Raw genomic sequence first — 14,959 nt, forward strand, 5'->3', positions numbered from 1 at the left:
TGGGAGAAGCCCCGTTGCTATATTTTCAGTTAAATCTCAAAGTTTCAAGCACATGACAAAAGCTGGTCCATATTTTAGAGTAGCACCCTATAAAACCATTTTGGAGACGTTTTAATTTCCCAGAAAGAGAGGAGAATGGCCTGGAAAAGTTCTAAATAAAATTTAGCTCACCTCTAATTTAATAATAGTCAAACTGATTTTTTTTTTTAATTTGTAAAAACAATTTACTGCTGGGCCTAGACCCCTGAATGCCAAGTTTCAGCCCACAGAGATTTTTTTTTTGTTGGTTTTTTTTTTTTTTTTTAATGGCTGAGTTATAAACCCTTGAAAAATGCTGACAGCCCCTTTGCTAGAGCAGCACTAGCGGGTGCCCTATAATGAACTTTTAAATGACTTGAGATAATATCTGGAAAGCCAAGCCTGAAATATATTTCTGGGTTTGAGCTGGTGCCAAAGCAAACACAACACATCATAAGTCATCCCCAGGATTCAGAGAGCATAAACTGGAGACACTGCATATAAAATCCCAATATTAGGTATCCTTCATCATGGCCAAACTTTGCTTGCTGGTTTGATGTTCCAGAACAGCACCAGCTGTGGGAGGACAAACCAGAGCATTCTGCTTGTCCCAAAAGAAGGAAAGTGCTGGGGGCACTTCCACAGCCAGGTCCTGACGTTGTTCAAAACTTGTAATAAATCCTGAAGGATTCTGCTGCTTTTAAGTGGAACCCAGGTGGCTTTCAGAATAAAAGCTCCTCCTCTCTGGCCAAGGAATGTTAATCTGCTCTGTGACCACAGGGTTACTCTATCTTAAATTACCAAAGAGCAGTAACACCCTCTTTGCTCGGAGGGGAATTTTGCTGCCCACAGTGAGATTTTTTTTTTTTTTTTCTTTCCCCCTCCCCAAGCCCCGGGTGTGCTCTGTGGTTCTGATTTCAGGAGGTGTTTAAAGCACGGTGGGGCTGCAGGATTAGACCCTGAAACGTCCATTTTATGAGAAGACTTGTTGTTTCATTTATCCTTCCCTTTATGCCTTTCTGATCTTCCAGAATATTCAAAGAGAAGCTGAAATTAAAGCCCCCATTTAAGCCACTGCAAGCCTGACAGCAGCTTTGGTCCAGGTGCAGCAGGGAGGATGGTGTCCCAAGCCACTGCCCATTGCAATTCCCTGGAAAAGAACATCTCCAAACCAAACCTCCAGCTGTGGGGACACCAATTCCAGCTGCTGGGCAGGAGATGAAGTTAAATTCTGGATTTGAACATTCCAATCTGCATTGCAGCCCATAAAGCAACCACCTGGTTGAGCAGCTGGGACACCACTGGTACAGATGCTTCATGGCATTCATCTTTTTGCACCAAAAGGTTTAGCAGCTCACCTGTGCCCTGTCATTCTACACATTAGAAATAAAAAAATGAAAAAAAATATCTCAGTCAGTGCCTGCAAGCTGGGTAAGTTTAAAGCCTGGTATCCTCAAGAGTTTGTTTGAAGGGAAAGAACATCAGAAGGTCCAGCACAGGCTTCCCAAATTTATACACTAGCCTGGAAATAAGAATTTTCCTTCATTCAGAGCTCTGGCTTATCCACATAAGTCCATGGGATGCTCCACTTGGACCTGACCCAACCTCACATTTATTGGCATCACCATCAAATTCAGACCACTGGAAGTCTTCTGTATGGAAGTTCTCTCCTTTGGAGAAAAAGTCACTGACCCAGAGCCCACCCAGGTCCATACATCCCATCAACTGAGTTTGAAGCTGTTCCTATTCCCCTGAAGGAACCAGGAGGGTTTCTGAGAGAAGCATGACCACAGATGGAGAACATCACCTGCTGGAATAAGGAGCAACCATTGACTGCTCCAGCTGCCCAGAACTCACCCAGGAAGGACAACTCCTGGCAGGTCTGACCAAGAGCCCCTTGCTTATCAAAAGGGGCAAAAAGAAGACTCCCAGTTGGAATTTCACTTATTTTAAATCAATAAAAGTAGAGGGAAGAGACTCAACCCTGTGACTTGGCAACCCCTAGGATGAGTATCAACGACACAAGTCCAGAGAACCAGGAGGAACCACTCAGTGTCAGCTGCCTTGGGCCCAAAGGAAACACTCTGATGCCTTTGTTCCTCAGTTTATTTTCAAATCAGCTTCCTCAGTGATGTGTACGTGGAGCAAAACTCCATTTGGGACACAGGGAGTCACCACCTGAGGATAATTCACTGACCTGGGACAGTCTGACCCCTGCCCGAGGCTCTGTGGCTGTTCAGGTATCTCTGTGTGTTTGGGATTCTCCCAATTAATTGCTGCTTTCTGCTAATTAACAGCTTAGAGATTGCCCTGGGCCAGAGGGGAAGGAAACTGGAGCACAGAAGCCTGCAGAATTCCAAAAAATTATCAGCACCTGAATCCCCCTGCTTTTCATGGAACGTCAGGTTGGAAGGGTCCTCAAGGATCATCTGGTCCAACCCTTCTGATGGTCTTGGTTTTGGGTAGGAACAGGACAAATCACTGCCCATCTCATGCCAATTCTTAATTTGCATCTGAGAGTTCACATCTGCCTCTCCTTAGAGCCAACTTTCAGGTTTAAGGACAGATGTCTTGGTGACAGCTTTGACACTGGCACCTGGCAAGGGGAAATGAAGCTTTGCTTTCCTCAGGAACTGCTTTTATAGCACGAGTAGGAAGCCTCGAATCTTTATCACACAAAGAAAAAAAAAAAAAAAGTGATTTGGAATAAGTAAACAAATGTCCACATCCAGCTATAAACTCAACTACTGAAAACCATCAAGGGATTTTGTTGTCACTTTAGAAGCTGCTCTGCAGTAAAGAGCCACGTAGAAAAACTCCAGCTATTAAAAGCAGAGTGTAGAGAAAGGTATGTGCCTGAAGATTAATGCTGGAGAGTCAAAGAAAAGCTGTTATTTTTGACATTTTGACATAGCATCACTTTAGGATCTGGTTCTTATTAGCCCTTTCTGTGCTTTTTAAAGGCCTATTTTTTTTTTTAAACCAAAAATGTCAGGAAATTTGGAACAGAAACTTACAATAAAACACGTCCCTTGACCCTCTGATCTATCAATCTTTCAAATAAACAAAGATAGCTGGATGAGCCAGGAAAAGGTTATTATATATAGTTACCTTATGTATAATGCTCTGATACTCACTGCACACTCCAACTTTATATTAAAAAAATCCAATGCAAACCAAGCATTTTGTGGAAGGTTTTTGCCCCAAATGCCCAATGTTACTCGGGGTGGTTTCCTTTTTTTTTTTTTTTCAGGTTGGGTTCCGTGACCTTCAGATTTCACACCCTGTATTATTTATAAATGAGACATTCAAGAAACACAAATTCTCAAATAAAAACCTACACTCCGTCAGTGGAAAAGCAAACAAAAGGAGCTAATGTACTGTGGCTAAAAAAATTTTCAAACAAAGTAGGAGTAATTTACTGCCTGGCTACTAACGGGACCCCACAAATAGGATCAGAATCCTGAGCCCCATCAGGGGAGCTTGATTTACCCAATATCCCCCAGATAATAAAGGAAAATAAAAAGGTAAATTGTGCATGAATGTGAAAGCTGTAATTCTTCCTCTTTCACCACACGGATCAAATTCACATCCAGTGATTTCAAAAGAAAATCTGGAAATCTCTAAAGAACTGGGGCTCAAGTCAGGAGGCCTCCAGCCACCTGGTTTTCCCCACGTTTGGTTTTGTTTATGTTTTTTAAGATGTAGTTTGCCTAAGAGCCACATTCTCCCTGGGACATCAGAAAGATTTTTTTTCCCTGGAAGAATTCCCAGCCAGGTCAATTCCCTGCCTGGAAAGCCTTAGCAAGGGGACAGCTTCAGCATGGATCCAGCAGCAGGAATGGTAAGGAAGCCCCCAGACCTCAAGGGTCCATCCGTGTGTCTGCACCCACTGGGATGTTCTGCAGCCCCATGGGCTCTTCTTGTGCTGTAGCTTCCCTTCAACCCATCCCTCCAACCCATTCTGCCCACCCAAGGTTCTCCAAGAAGTTAATGACCCCCATTCCCACCCATGGAGCAGCTTTCCCACCTCCTGGTTTGCTCTTCCCCTGTTATTTTCTGCTCTGGATGCTCAGTTGGTCCCAGGGGAGGGATCCTTGCATTGATAGGAGTTTGAACACTTCAGGATAAATCCCAGCTTCACTGGAGTGATCTGGGGTGCATTTTCCAAAATCTTGTTGCCAAGCTCTCTGGGGAAGGTTTGCTTTCCATAGAGCACCTGGAGCATCCCAAGAGTGCAAGGTCTGTGCTGCCACGTGGGCACGGGGAGCTCAGAGATGTCTGGAAATGAGAATGGATCCCAAGCCCTGAGTCATCCTAACATTTTAGACTTGTTTGCCAAAGCAGATAAGCCACGAAAAGGGAAAGAAAATCAGGCAGTTATCTGCAAAAACTCACACTAAGAGGTTTTCTTTGGAAACTGGAGGACCTGGGAGCTCCTGGGAGGAGGAGGAGGCACCCAAGATGTGCTGCACCCCAAGATGGGTGTCCTCAGGTCTGTGTCTACCACGACCCTGACACAGCTTGTGGATGGTCAAGGAGCTGCTATGATGAAAGGAGCTCCTGAGGAGGCTGCAGGAGGGCAGGGGGGGAGCAGGAGGACCCACAGCAAGAGCATCATCCTCTGATCAGTCCTGTAACATCCACTGAAGCTGAATCCTCCTCACAGTTAGAAAAGAAAATAATATTTCAAAGCTGGCTCTTTCTTGGCAAAGACTCCAATATTATCTTTGCCTGAGGATGAAGAGTTCCCCAACAACTCCTCTTCTGTACCAGATGTAAATAGGTTCCCATTCCAATTCAGACCTATCTGTTTCTTTGTAAATAAACTGACATCTGAAGGAAGGAAAAGCCTACCCTTCCACAACTGGGTTTTTTTTTCGTGGAAGAGAAGCAGCTGAATGAAGGGCTCTTCACCTTTTTAAAAGATGAGGGAAGAGCTGATGGTAAATCAGAACCTTTCTCAAAGAGCTGCAGCAGGAGCTTGGCCCATCTGAGGGGAGGAAGAGGAGGCAGTGCACAGGCAAGGAGAAATGGGAACCCAGAGTGTATTAAACAAGATTTTAAAAATGCTGGCCAAAAGAGTCACATTGAAGATCAGAGAATGGACCCTGGCACCAGGGCAGAGCATCCTCCTCAACTCCACCAACTCCCAGCTCTCATCCAAGCTTTTTGTTCTGCCTCAGGTACCACCTCCTGCCAAACCACTGCTGAAAGGAAACTGCTTTAAGCACAGTGGCTGTGCCCTGGCAAGGGGCAGGAGGGGGGATACAAAGGAGCACACAGGGAGGGGACTTCTCTGAGCCCCAAAAAGCAAGGACATCTCCTGCCAAGCCAGGGGAAACCAGCTCAGGTTGGAGCAACCTAGTCTAGGGGAGGTGTCCCTGCCCAAGCATCTTGGAACTGGATGGTCTTCCAGGTCCCTTCCAACCCAAACCATTCCATGACATCCCAGCTGCAACTTGGGCTTCTCATCCTGCCACAGACCCCCTGAACTTCACTTATTTCTCCTTACATATAATTTACTGCTTATCAGATCACATTTTCATTTCATTTTTTCCCTCCTGGCATTCCCTCCGCACACCCTGATTTACCAGTTGGAAAAGAAGAGAGAGAAATGCTCCTAGCTCAATATCCCCTGGTTGAAAAGCGATTATTTTTTTATTTTTTATGCACAGTTTGTTTGTTTTTTTAAGGTTTTGGTGAGAAACCACCTCCTCCCTCCCATCAATCGCTGCTTTCAACAGCTCTTCACGGGTGGCTGCGTCTCTTTTAAATTCATTTCCTGCTAAAAAGAATAAACAGGCAACTGTTTAATGCTGTCGATTTAGCTTATTTAATAGAAATTGAAACCTGAATGGGGCTCCCTTGTAAGATAATCACTGCAGACCTCACTGAGCTGGGGAAAGCACCAGATTAAGTAATTATTTCAAAACGCAGAACGTCCTCGTTTCCACAGACCCAGAGCTCGTCCTCCTCCCCAAAACACAGGGGATGGCTTTGAGGAGGAGATGCTCATTTCCAGAAGGCAGCAGGTAGGGTTGGAGCCACTTAAAGCAGACAGCCATTTAATTGGGGAATTTGGGCTGGAAAGCACTTTCATGTGGTGAACTTAATAGGCTTTCAAATGAGTTTTACTGGGACCGCCTGGCTGACCTGGAGCAAAGGCAAGGGGATGTTGACTCCTTGAGATCCTTGTTTGCAAAAGAAATGGAAACTAAGTGCAGGCCTAATTTTCTCCTCTGAGGTTCGAGTCCCTGTGTGCTGCAACAAGCCAGAGTTTCAAAAACTTTTCAGGAGAAGCAGCAGAATTCTCGGGTGGACAAGACAAAACGTGTGCACCTTTCTTTGCTTGGGGAATCCACCCCTCTGACTAAGCTTTTTTGGGCAGCAAAGGGATTTTAATCACATATGGAAATCCGTGTTTAGGTGGGTAAGCTTACAGCAGTCTAAATGCTAATCAGTGCCAGTAATCCCCCAGGAATGCAGGATGCAGCCCTATGAGTGGTAATTGCCACATTCCAGGTGGATTAGGAGCATGGAACCTCATTTTACCTGCTCTGAGAATGGAGCTGAGGAGCAGGTGCCATGGAAGGAACAGGGAAAATGGATTCATTACTAACAAAGAGGCCAGGCTGAGCTGGCAGAGAAAGCAGAAGCTTCCTTTTGATCAATAAAATGACTCGAGGTCCAGGATGGTGGCCATCATCCCAACTTTTACCTCTCCTACCTCTGGAGTTGCAGCTTTGCAGCAGGACCAGCAGCCAGGGTGGGAAATCTGCACCCAAGGGTGCTAAGACTGGAACAGATTGCCCAGAGAAGTTGGGGATGTCCCCCCCAAGGTGCTCAAGGCCAGGTTGGATGAGGCTTGGAGCAACCTGGGCTGGATGAGAGGTTGGAGAAGATGATCCCAAAGCCATGCTGTGATTCTGGGATGGCTGCTACAAGCTGGCACGGGGAGGATTTTGAAGAAAGGTGACACCAAAGGACACAAACAGCCCATGATGCCACCAGCCACCTTCCCCTGGTTCCTAATTTATGTCCAGCAAACCAAGACTTTGGAGAGTGCCCACCTGAGGAGTGTGCTGCTGGAAAAAAGGGACCCTTTGAGCTTCCAGCTAAGAGGAAGCTGAGCCAAAACATGGACTGAAAACCAACCTGGTCCTGAGAAATCACCCTCCAGAAAACCTCACATTAAGGATAACAACACAGAAGGCAGCAGGGGCTGTTCTTCAGCACAGATCATTTACAACCTCCTGTAAAACTACATCATCTTCAAGATCTGTCTATTTTTTGGTTGAAGGCCCAGAGCTTTCCCTGCAAGATACAGCAATCCATGGGGGCTTTACCAGGTGAACCTCTGTGCTCACAGCACAGAACAAACCAGGGATCACTGATGATCATTTGCAAAAAAAAACCACATTTCCATCACCTCAAAAAAGTGTGAAAAAAATCCACCCTGGGGGTGCTTGCCAGGGATAGCAGCAGAGGTCTGAAGGAAGCCTCTCCAGTTGCCTTCTCTGGGGCATTTCCTAACTTTTCAGTGTTTGGCCTTGACTTGCTTTTTCTACTCCAGTTATTTTTATTTTACTTTTTTTAAAAAAAAAACCAAACAAAGCTGCCAAACCAGTGAAGGTTTGGGGCAGGCATTCTGTTTGGGATAATGACCACCCTTCACTTCTTTGGGACATTGCTTGTGGACCTGCCATGGGCACCTGGATGAATCTCTGCAGGGGGATGAGACATCCACTTTTTCAATGCCTTCTTTCAGCAGTTTGTTGGGAATTGGGAATTCTCTGCTTAATGCCTACATGCTTTTTTCCCTTTCCCACCAGCAACTTCAACTTTCATCTTCTTCTGGACCACCAGAAAGTTCTGCTCCTTCCCTGGTGGGAAGGCAGATGTGAAAGAGTCAACCTTGCCTTAAAACCAGAGCCATATATTCTACTGCAGCCCAGAAAACACATTTATGCTTCAACATGAAACATTATGAGCATGTGCTCATAAAAGGCACTCAGAAAATAGAGACCAAGAAAACCACTTTGAAAAAACCATCTGTGGCAGAGCTCCACTGTAGGAAATTTCAGTCTAAATAGTTAATGGCTGGCAAAGTTATAAGCAAATTAAGACTGGCTGACAAATTGCACAGTTAGTGTGGCTAACAGCATCCTCCACTGTAAATGTCATGTTAGAAGCCTTTCAGAGAGCAGACTGACTCAGGAGCTGCAGGCCACTCCTTGGCAATAAAGGCTGGAGGAAGCCAAGCAATTTGGCTTCAATAAATTGGTGGTGTATATACTACAAAATGAAGGGAAGGAGAAATATGTCCTTTTTTTCACAATATATATTCTGGAGAGCTCCAAGTCACAGATAATTACCACCTGCAAATGTATTTTCCCCCCCTCCATTAACTTAAAGCCTCAAAACTTCACAATAAAACACATCAAGGCAAACTGGCTGCTGCTTGGTAATTTTGAGTTCAGATCCTAAGATCCAGCACAGACAAAATGTCAAGCAGTTCATAAACCAACAGAACTAACATCTTGAAATACTTTTACCATGTGGAACACTTTACTGGTACAAGAAATGAACACAGCATTCTTCAGAATACAGAACCACACATAATTAAATCTCAAAACCATCACAAGGCCAACAAGGTTTATCCCAAATGCCCTCTCACCCATCTGCTTGCTGATTTGGCAAAGCCAAGAAGAGTTGAGATTTAAAAATCTGATTTCACATCTTTCTACTTATTTTTTTCTGTCCTCTTACCTTTATCTAACTCGCTTGAGATGTTCCATGAGGATGTAGGCATGAAATCAGCAACAAGTGATGAATTTGCTCCTGGAAGAGAAAAAAAAGACATTGTTAATACCTTGATTCTGTATCATCAGGAAAGCAGAGGCATTTATAAAGTTGAGCAACTATTAAAATGTAGTGGATGCTCTGTGTTGGCAGGCTGAGACATCTGAGCAGCAGAACCAGTGAAGTGGAAAAAGGCACTGGGCCAGCACTGGGGTTTGTTTTGCAACGCTGTCACTCAGAGGCCTTGTGTTAATCAAGCATTTTGGAGATGGATTTGGCCCACCTTAAAATCTCCCCACGTGTTTTATAGAGGTAGAATGAGTCTGCAGTGTTACAGCAAAGGAAAACACAAGTGCTAGGGGGTTGCAGGCCATGTTATCTATCAACATTTACAAGCGATTTTAATCCGGGAAACCCACGAGCCCGGGAAGAGACCAAGATGAGGCTCTGGAGTTGCTGGGGCTACTTGGATGGAAAATCCCTCTGTGATTCATGTAAACACAGCCTGGAAAGCCTGATCTGAACATCTGTGGTGTTTGCTTATTCCTACAGTATTTTTTTTTTTCTTTTGCAAGAAAAAGGGGAATGGTGACTTGAGCCCTCGTTTGTATTTTTTACTTCTTTGAGGTTTTTAGCACATGAGCAGCAAGGAGGATGGTGCTAAGGGCACTGCCAGCACACTTCCAGCCTCAGCTACAGGTCATGGTGAAACACCTCCCTTCATCTGAACACCCAGGATTTCACCAAACACCCACCTGGAGCCAACAGGCTGTGGTGCCAGGAGCAGCATCCAGGATGAGATGATGCTGCCCCAGGCCAACAACTCCCAACCTGAGCAAGATGATAAAAAGACTCCCTACAAATTAACACCTTATGACCCAGTCCTGCACCCTGGCCAGACCCCCAGTCCCACAAGTGCTCAGTGAGGGAAGCTGGGATGCTGAGCACGAGCAGCATCCCCAATGAGAATAGGAATATTTTGAAGTACATCATTTTTATTTTGATATCATCCCTTTAGCTGGTTCCCAGACATCTTTTAACAACAAAGCAACTGCACTCATGAAACTGGGGCTGTGCAACGAGAGGAAAAGATGTTCTGCATCTGACCAGTTGGCAACTATTTTGTTTTATTAAAAAAACACAAGGAAATTTTATAGGCAAAGTCATGCAAATATATGAAGCTGTTAAGTTCAGATAGAGCCACTACACTTGTCATAAATATCATCCTTCCTAAAAGCCCACCTGGTAGCAGTGCTTATTTAAGACTCTGTCAACTATTTCCAAAGTAAACACAGAATTTGAAGTCATTATAAGTCACCTACAAACACAGTTCCTGGCCTGGGTACAAACCCTCCAGGGACAGATCCTGAGCCCATGTCAAATGGCATCATTCTGAGGTCAGCAGTGACACCCGAGTGACAAGCTGAGATTTTGGCCCACTCTGTCCATTCCTCTTTACTTTTTTAACAAGTTGAGCTTTTCACCTAACCCAGATGTTAGGGACCACATTAAGAGCCTGCAAATGAGCTGGATTCTGCAAACAGTGAACCAAAAAGAAAAAACCCTAAATGCTAACAATACCATGACCAAATCCAATATTTTGCTATTTAAACAGTGTCCAAACTACTGTTTTCTTACTCAGGCTTTGAAAACATGACTGCAAACCTCACAGAGCAGACATTCAGCACCTTATCTACAGAAAAAAAGCACATTATAAGACCCAACTTTACTGTCTGTGAGATGGTCACTGGGAATTTTCTGCTGTTCCTGTGTCAAGGCTCTGAACTAAGAGCAAACTATTTCTGTGCCCTTAGTAAACACTTGATCTGACTGAAAGGAACATGTTACATGTTTTGAATGTAATTCAAATGTATGATTTGAAGCTGCTGTAGGAAATGGAAGTATCCAGGAGATTTGCATTCATTTAATTCCTGCCTGAGATGACTTAGGGTTGCTGTGCACAAAAGAGAAAGCCTTGGAAAAACCTTTCTCCTTGGAAAAACTCTGCTCTAACCTTCAGGTCCCACACAAAGCGTGCTCCCAGCCAGCACATGGAGAGGGTTGAGTCAGGGATGGGACAAGGATCAAAGCCTCAAGAGAGCAAACTCATTCCTCCCCTGGAACCAATCCCACCTCCTGCTCTCACCTCGCTCAGTAACTCTGCCTCCAGGAGGAAAATAGGTTAAAAAAAACCACCAAAAACCAGACTGGGAATAAACAGGAGGGTTTTTTCCCCTTTTGGGACCCTGTGCTAATGGGTCAAAGCTGGAGCACCAAGGTCACACTGAATACAAGGCACCTCCAGCCATCCCACCCATAACCTGGAGGAGATGCTCAGCATCCCTCACTCCCCCAGCAATGTCCATCCACCCACCTCAGCCACACATCCCACCTTTCATCTTCCCATAAATCAATGTTCCCTTCATTCTATCAAGCCCACAGCTGGGATTTCCACACAGCAACTTGCATTTGGGTCACTGGAACAGGCTTGCCCAATTGTGTCAGCATTTAAAAAAAATCTGCTTAATGCTGTTGCAACTGGATTTCAAGTGAATAGTTTTAAAACATGAATCCTTACTTGTTGAAAATGCCCTCTCAAGCCCTGATGTAACTACTTGACCAGTCAGATTTGTTGTGAAAAGAAAAAAAAAAAAGATCAACCTGAGAAATGCAATCACCAGAAAGAACCATTATCCTGTTACAATTTTCTATAGAGATGGAATCATTCCAGATGAGTGATGAATCTTCTCTTTAACACTGGAAAATCAGTATCTGCTCAAACCTCCACCACTCTTAGGAAACCTTGGCCTTAAGTTAATGAGAAATCCCAGCAGCCAATTACAACCCCTGTGAAAAGCCAAGAAGAGTTTTCAGCTACACTCCTCACAGAGAAGTTGGCTAATTTCTCAGTTTATTACCTGATTGCCTAAGTGCAGGGTGAATTCCACACAAGTCAGTCCTTTTAGAAACCTCTTTGATTAAAATAAACCTCAATAAAAACTACAGAGCCAATTCTTAGAGCAGGGAACCCACTGCTGCCTCCTTTTCTCAACCATCAGTCAGTGGTTGTGCTGCCAGGGTTACAAACCACCAAGAGGATGGAGCAGCCTCACCTTCTGCCCACAGAGCCAAAAAAGAGAAGATTCAGGCCCCAGACAAATTAATACCTCCCTGTGATGCATTTGTAATGCAAAAGCAAGAGAATCTAAGTCAAAACAGGAAGAAGGCAGGTGACACCAAACCCAGGAATGATTGAAGATTTTAAGGAGGAATAAATCTGCTATAGAGAAGCAAAGCAGAGAGCAAAATAAGTCTGAGAATGTGGATTTTCTGCAGGAAGGCACTTCTAGAAGTGTGACCTGGGACAAGCTTTCCACTTGGGTGCAGAGATGAAAAGCCCAGGTCTGGCAGGAACTCATCTGTTGGAGGTGGAAGATAGGTCCAGTTAAAACATGCAAACAAAAAATGTAAAGTGTCTTCTTTATGGGCATCCTCTCCCTTCCTCTCTACCCCACCACTGGGCCATTCTAGTCCCTGACTAATTAAATCTACAACTGGGAGTTAAAGGGTTTTTTTCTGATACAAACACGTGGCTGCAATTCAGATCTCACTGCAGAATGCTCAAAAATACCAAAAAGAGGAAGGGAAGTATTTAGATAAAGCAAGGAGTTCCAAGCCTGAGCATTAAGGTAACCTACACAAATGTTCAACCTCAATTTAAAGAGCAGCTTTCCATTTGCCAAGCTCTGAAGCTGCATAAAAAGCCTACAATGAGACTTTTTTTATACCCTGTGAAGAAATTTGCCTAAGGAAGTGATAAACCCCCAGTTCCACCAGACAAGACTGGGCAAGACATCACTGCAGACACAACTGGGGAGCTGCCCCATGCTGCCACGAGGGGCAAGACAGGAAAAATCCCCAGATTTGGGCACAACTCATTTGGCCAAACGACCAACAAGCATCTTACAGCAGCAAATCTACTGGGACCATCAATGCCCTTTAAAAAGGTGAAAAAAAAACCTTCAGAAAAAAGACTCTTCAGCTGCCTCACTTGGATGGAATATTAGGAAAAACAGGAAACCTAGATAAAGTTATACGTAGAGCAAAACCTAATTATCCTAAGTGCTCAGTATTTTTTGCTTTTCTGCACATTCCAGCCCAACATTTCATCTTTCCTTCTGTCTAGTTCCTACCTGACTGATCCCTTCCAGGATCTTCCCACAGATCTGCCTCCTGGCTGTTTTTCTTCTCAGTCCTATCTCCCTCATCTTCCTTTCTTGCCTTTTGTGTTTTCTCTTCCCCTGCTCCTTTGTAACTTCCCCACAGGTTTTCATCTCATCTCCCAAGATAATATTATTTTTTGCAACCAGGCACTTCCCAGCTTATCCACAGCCCACCCTGGAGGTGCTGAAGGAAATCCAGACATACTTTCTGCAGACTGTAATGGATGCAACCCACCAGTTACCCATCTTCTTGTCTGTTTAAAGATTGGCACCATCCCGAAATCTGCATTGCAGAGCCCTCAAATTTTGCTTTTAACTTGTGAAAGGATTTTATTTGCATGACATCAGCATCTCTGTGGGGCAGCAGCCACCTCTGCATGGTGCAATCCTCCTGTTTCCAGAGGAGGTTGGAATCGGGGATGCTTCAAGCAGCTGAATGAGGCAAAACTGGGTGGAAAAAGGGAGTTGTGGAGAACATTTCTGCTCTTCAAGTTAAGCAGGTGCCTCTCAAGGAGAACATTCTGTCTTTCAGAGTATACAATACCATTGCTCAACAACAAACCTTCCAGTGACCAGTTATGAACACAGACACTTCAGAGCACAAGGATGTGTCCAAGATAAGGTATATTTAGCCTCCAAGCCAAAGAGTTCATGTTATAATTATATTCCTGCCAAACCTCACCTTTCCAGGTGAGCAGCTGACTTTGGTTGCCATGGTCAGTGTTTGAAAAGTCAAGTGCCCACAAGTTCTATGCAGTAAAAACTGCCAGGGAACAGCCCTTAGCTAAAGAGCTGTCTGCTCAGCAAGATGAAACGCTGCATGACCATCAGTTCATAGACAGGCTTGGGTTGGAAGGGACCTTAATCCTCTAATTCCAAGCCCCTGCCATGGACAGGGACATAGAATCATAGAATCCTAGAATCCTAGGGGTTGGAAGGGACCTGGAAAGCTCATCTAGTCCAACCCCCCCTGCCAGAGCAGGGCCCCCTAGAGTACATCCCCTAGGAACGTGTCCAGGTGGGTTTTGAATGTCTCCAGTGAAGGAGACTCCACAACCCCCCTGGGCAGCCTGTTCCAGGTCTCCATCACCCTTACAGTAAAAAAATTTCTTCTGATATTCAACTTGAACCTCCTATGCTCCAATTTACACCCATTACCCCTTGTCCTATCACTGGTCACCACTGAGAAAAGCCTAACTCCATCTCCCTGACACTCACCCCTTACATATTTGAAAACATTGATGAGGTCACCCCTCAGTCTCCTTTTCTCCAAACTAAAGAGACCCAGCTCCCTCAGCCTTTCCTCATAAGGGAGATGTTCCACTCCCTTAATCATCTCAGTAGCTCTGCGCTGGACTCTTTCAAGCACTTCCCTGTCCTTCTTGAACTGAGGGGCCCAGAACTGGACACAATACTCCAGGTGTGGCCTCACCAATGCAGAATAGAGGGGGAGGAGAACCTCTCTTGACCTACTAACCACCCCCTTTCTAATGCACCCCAGGATGCCATTGGCCTTCTTGGCCACAAGGGCACATTGCTGGCTCATGGGCATCTTCTTGTCTACCAGGACCCCCAGGTCTCTTTCACCTTCACTGCTCTCCAGCAGCTCAGCCCCCAACCTATACTGGGACATCGTGTTGTTCTTCCCCAAATGCAAAACTCTACACTTCCCCTTGTTGAATTTCATCATGTTTCTCCCTGCCCAACTCTGAATGGCAGCACAGCCTTCTGGTGTGTCAGCCACTCCTCCCAGCTTAGTGTCATCAGCAAACTTGCTGAGGGTACATTCTATACCCTCATCCAAGCTCCATCCAACCCGGCCTTAACACTGCCAGAGATGGGGCAGCCCCAACCTATTCCAGTGTCTCACCACCCCCCCACCAAAGAATTTCTCTTTAATGTCTCTTCTCCTC

At 45.0% G+C, this 14,959-nt stretch overlaps 1 protein-coding gene across 1 annotated transcript in view; it reads right to left on the minus strand.

The window, feature by feature from the left end:
• ROR1 (receptor tyrosine kinase like orphan receptor 1) overlaps window positions 1-14,959 on the minus strand; it is a 155,687-nt gene that overhangs the window by 41,772 nt on the left and 98,956 nt on the right. The window contains exon 2 of the mRNA XM_071749930.1: window positions 8,791-8,862. Coding sequence (XP_071606031.1) covers window positions 8,791-8,862 — 72 coding nt within the window. The remainder of the gene's footprint in view (window positions 1-8,790; window positions 8,863-14,959) is intronic.

This window comes from Heliangelus exortis, chromosome 8 (assembly GCF_036169615.1).
Source record: "Heliangelus exortis chromosome 8, bHelExo1.hap1, whole genome shotgun sequence".
Lineage (NCBI taxonomy): Eukaryota > Metazoa > Chordata > Aves > Apodiformes > Trochilidae > Heliangelus > Heliangelus exortis.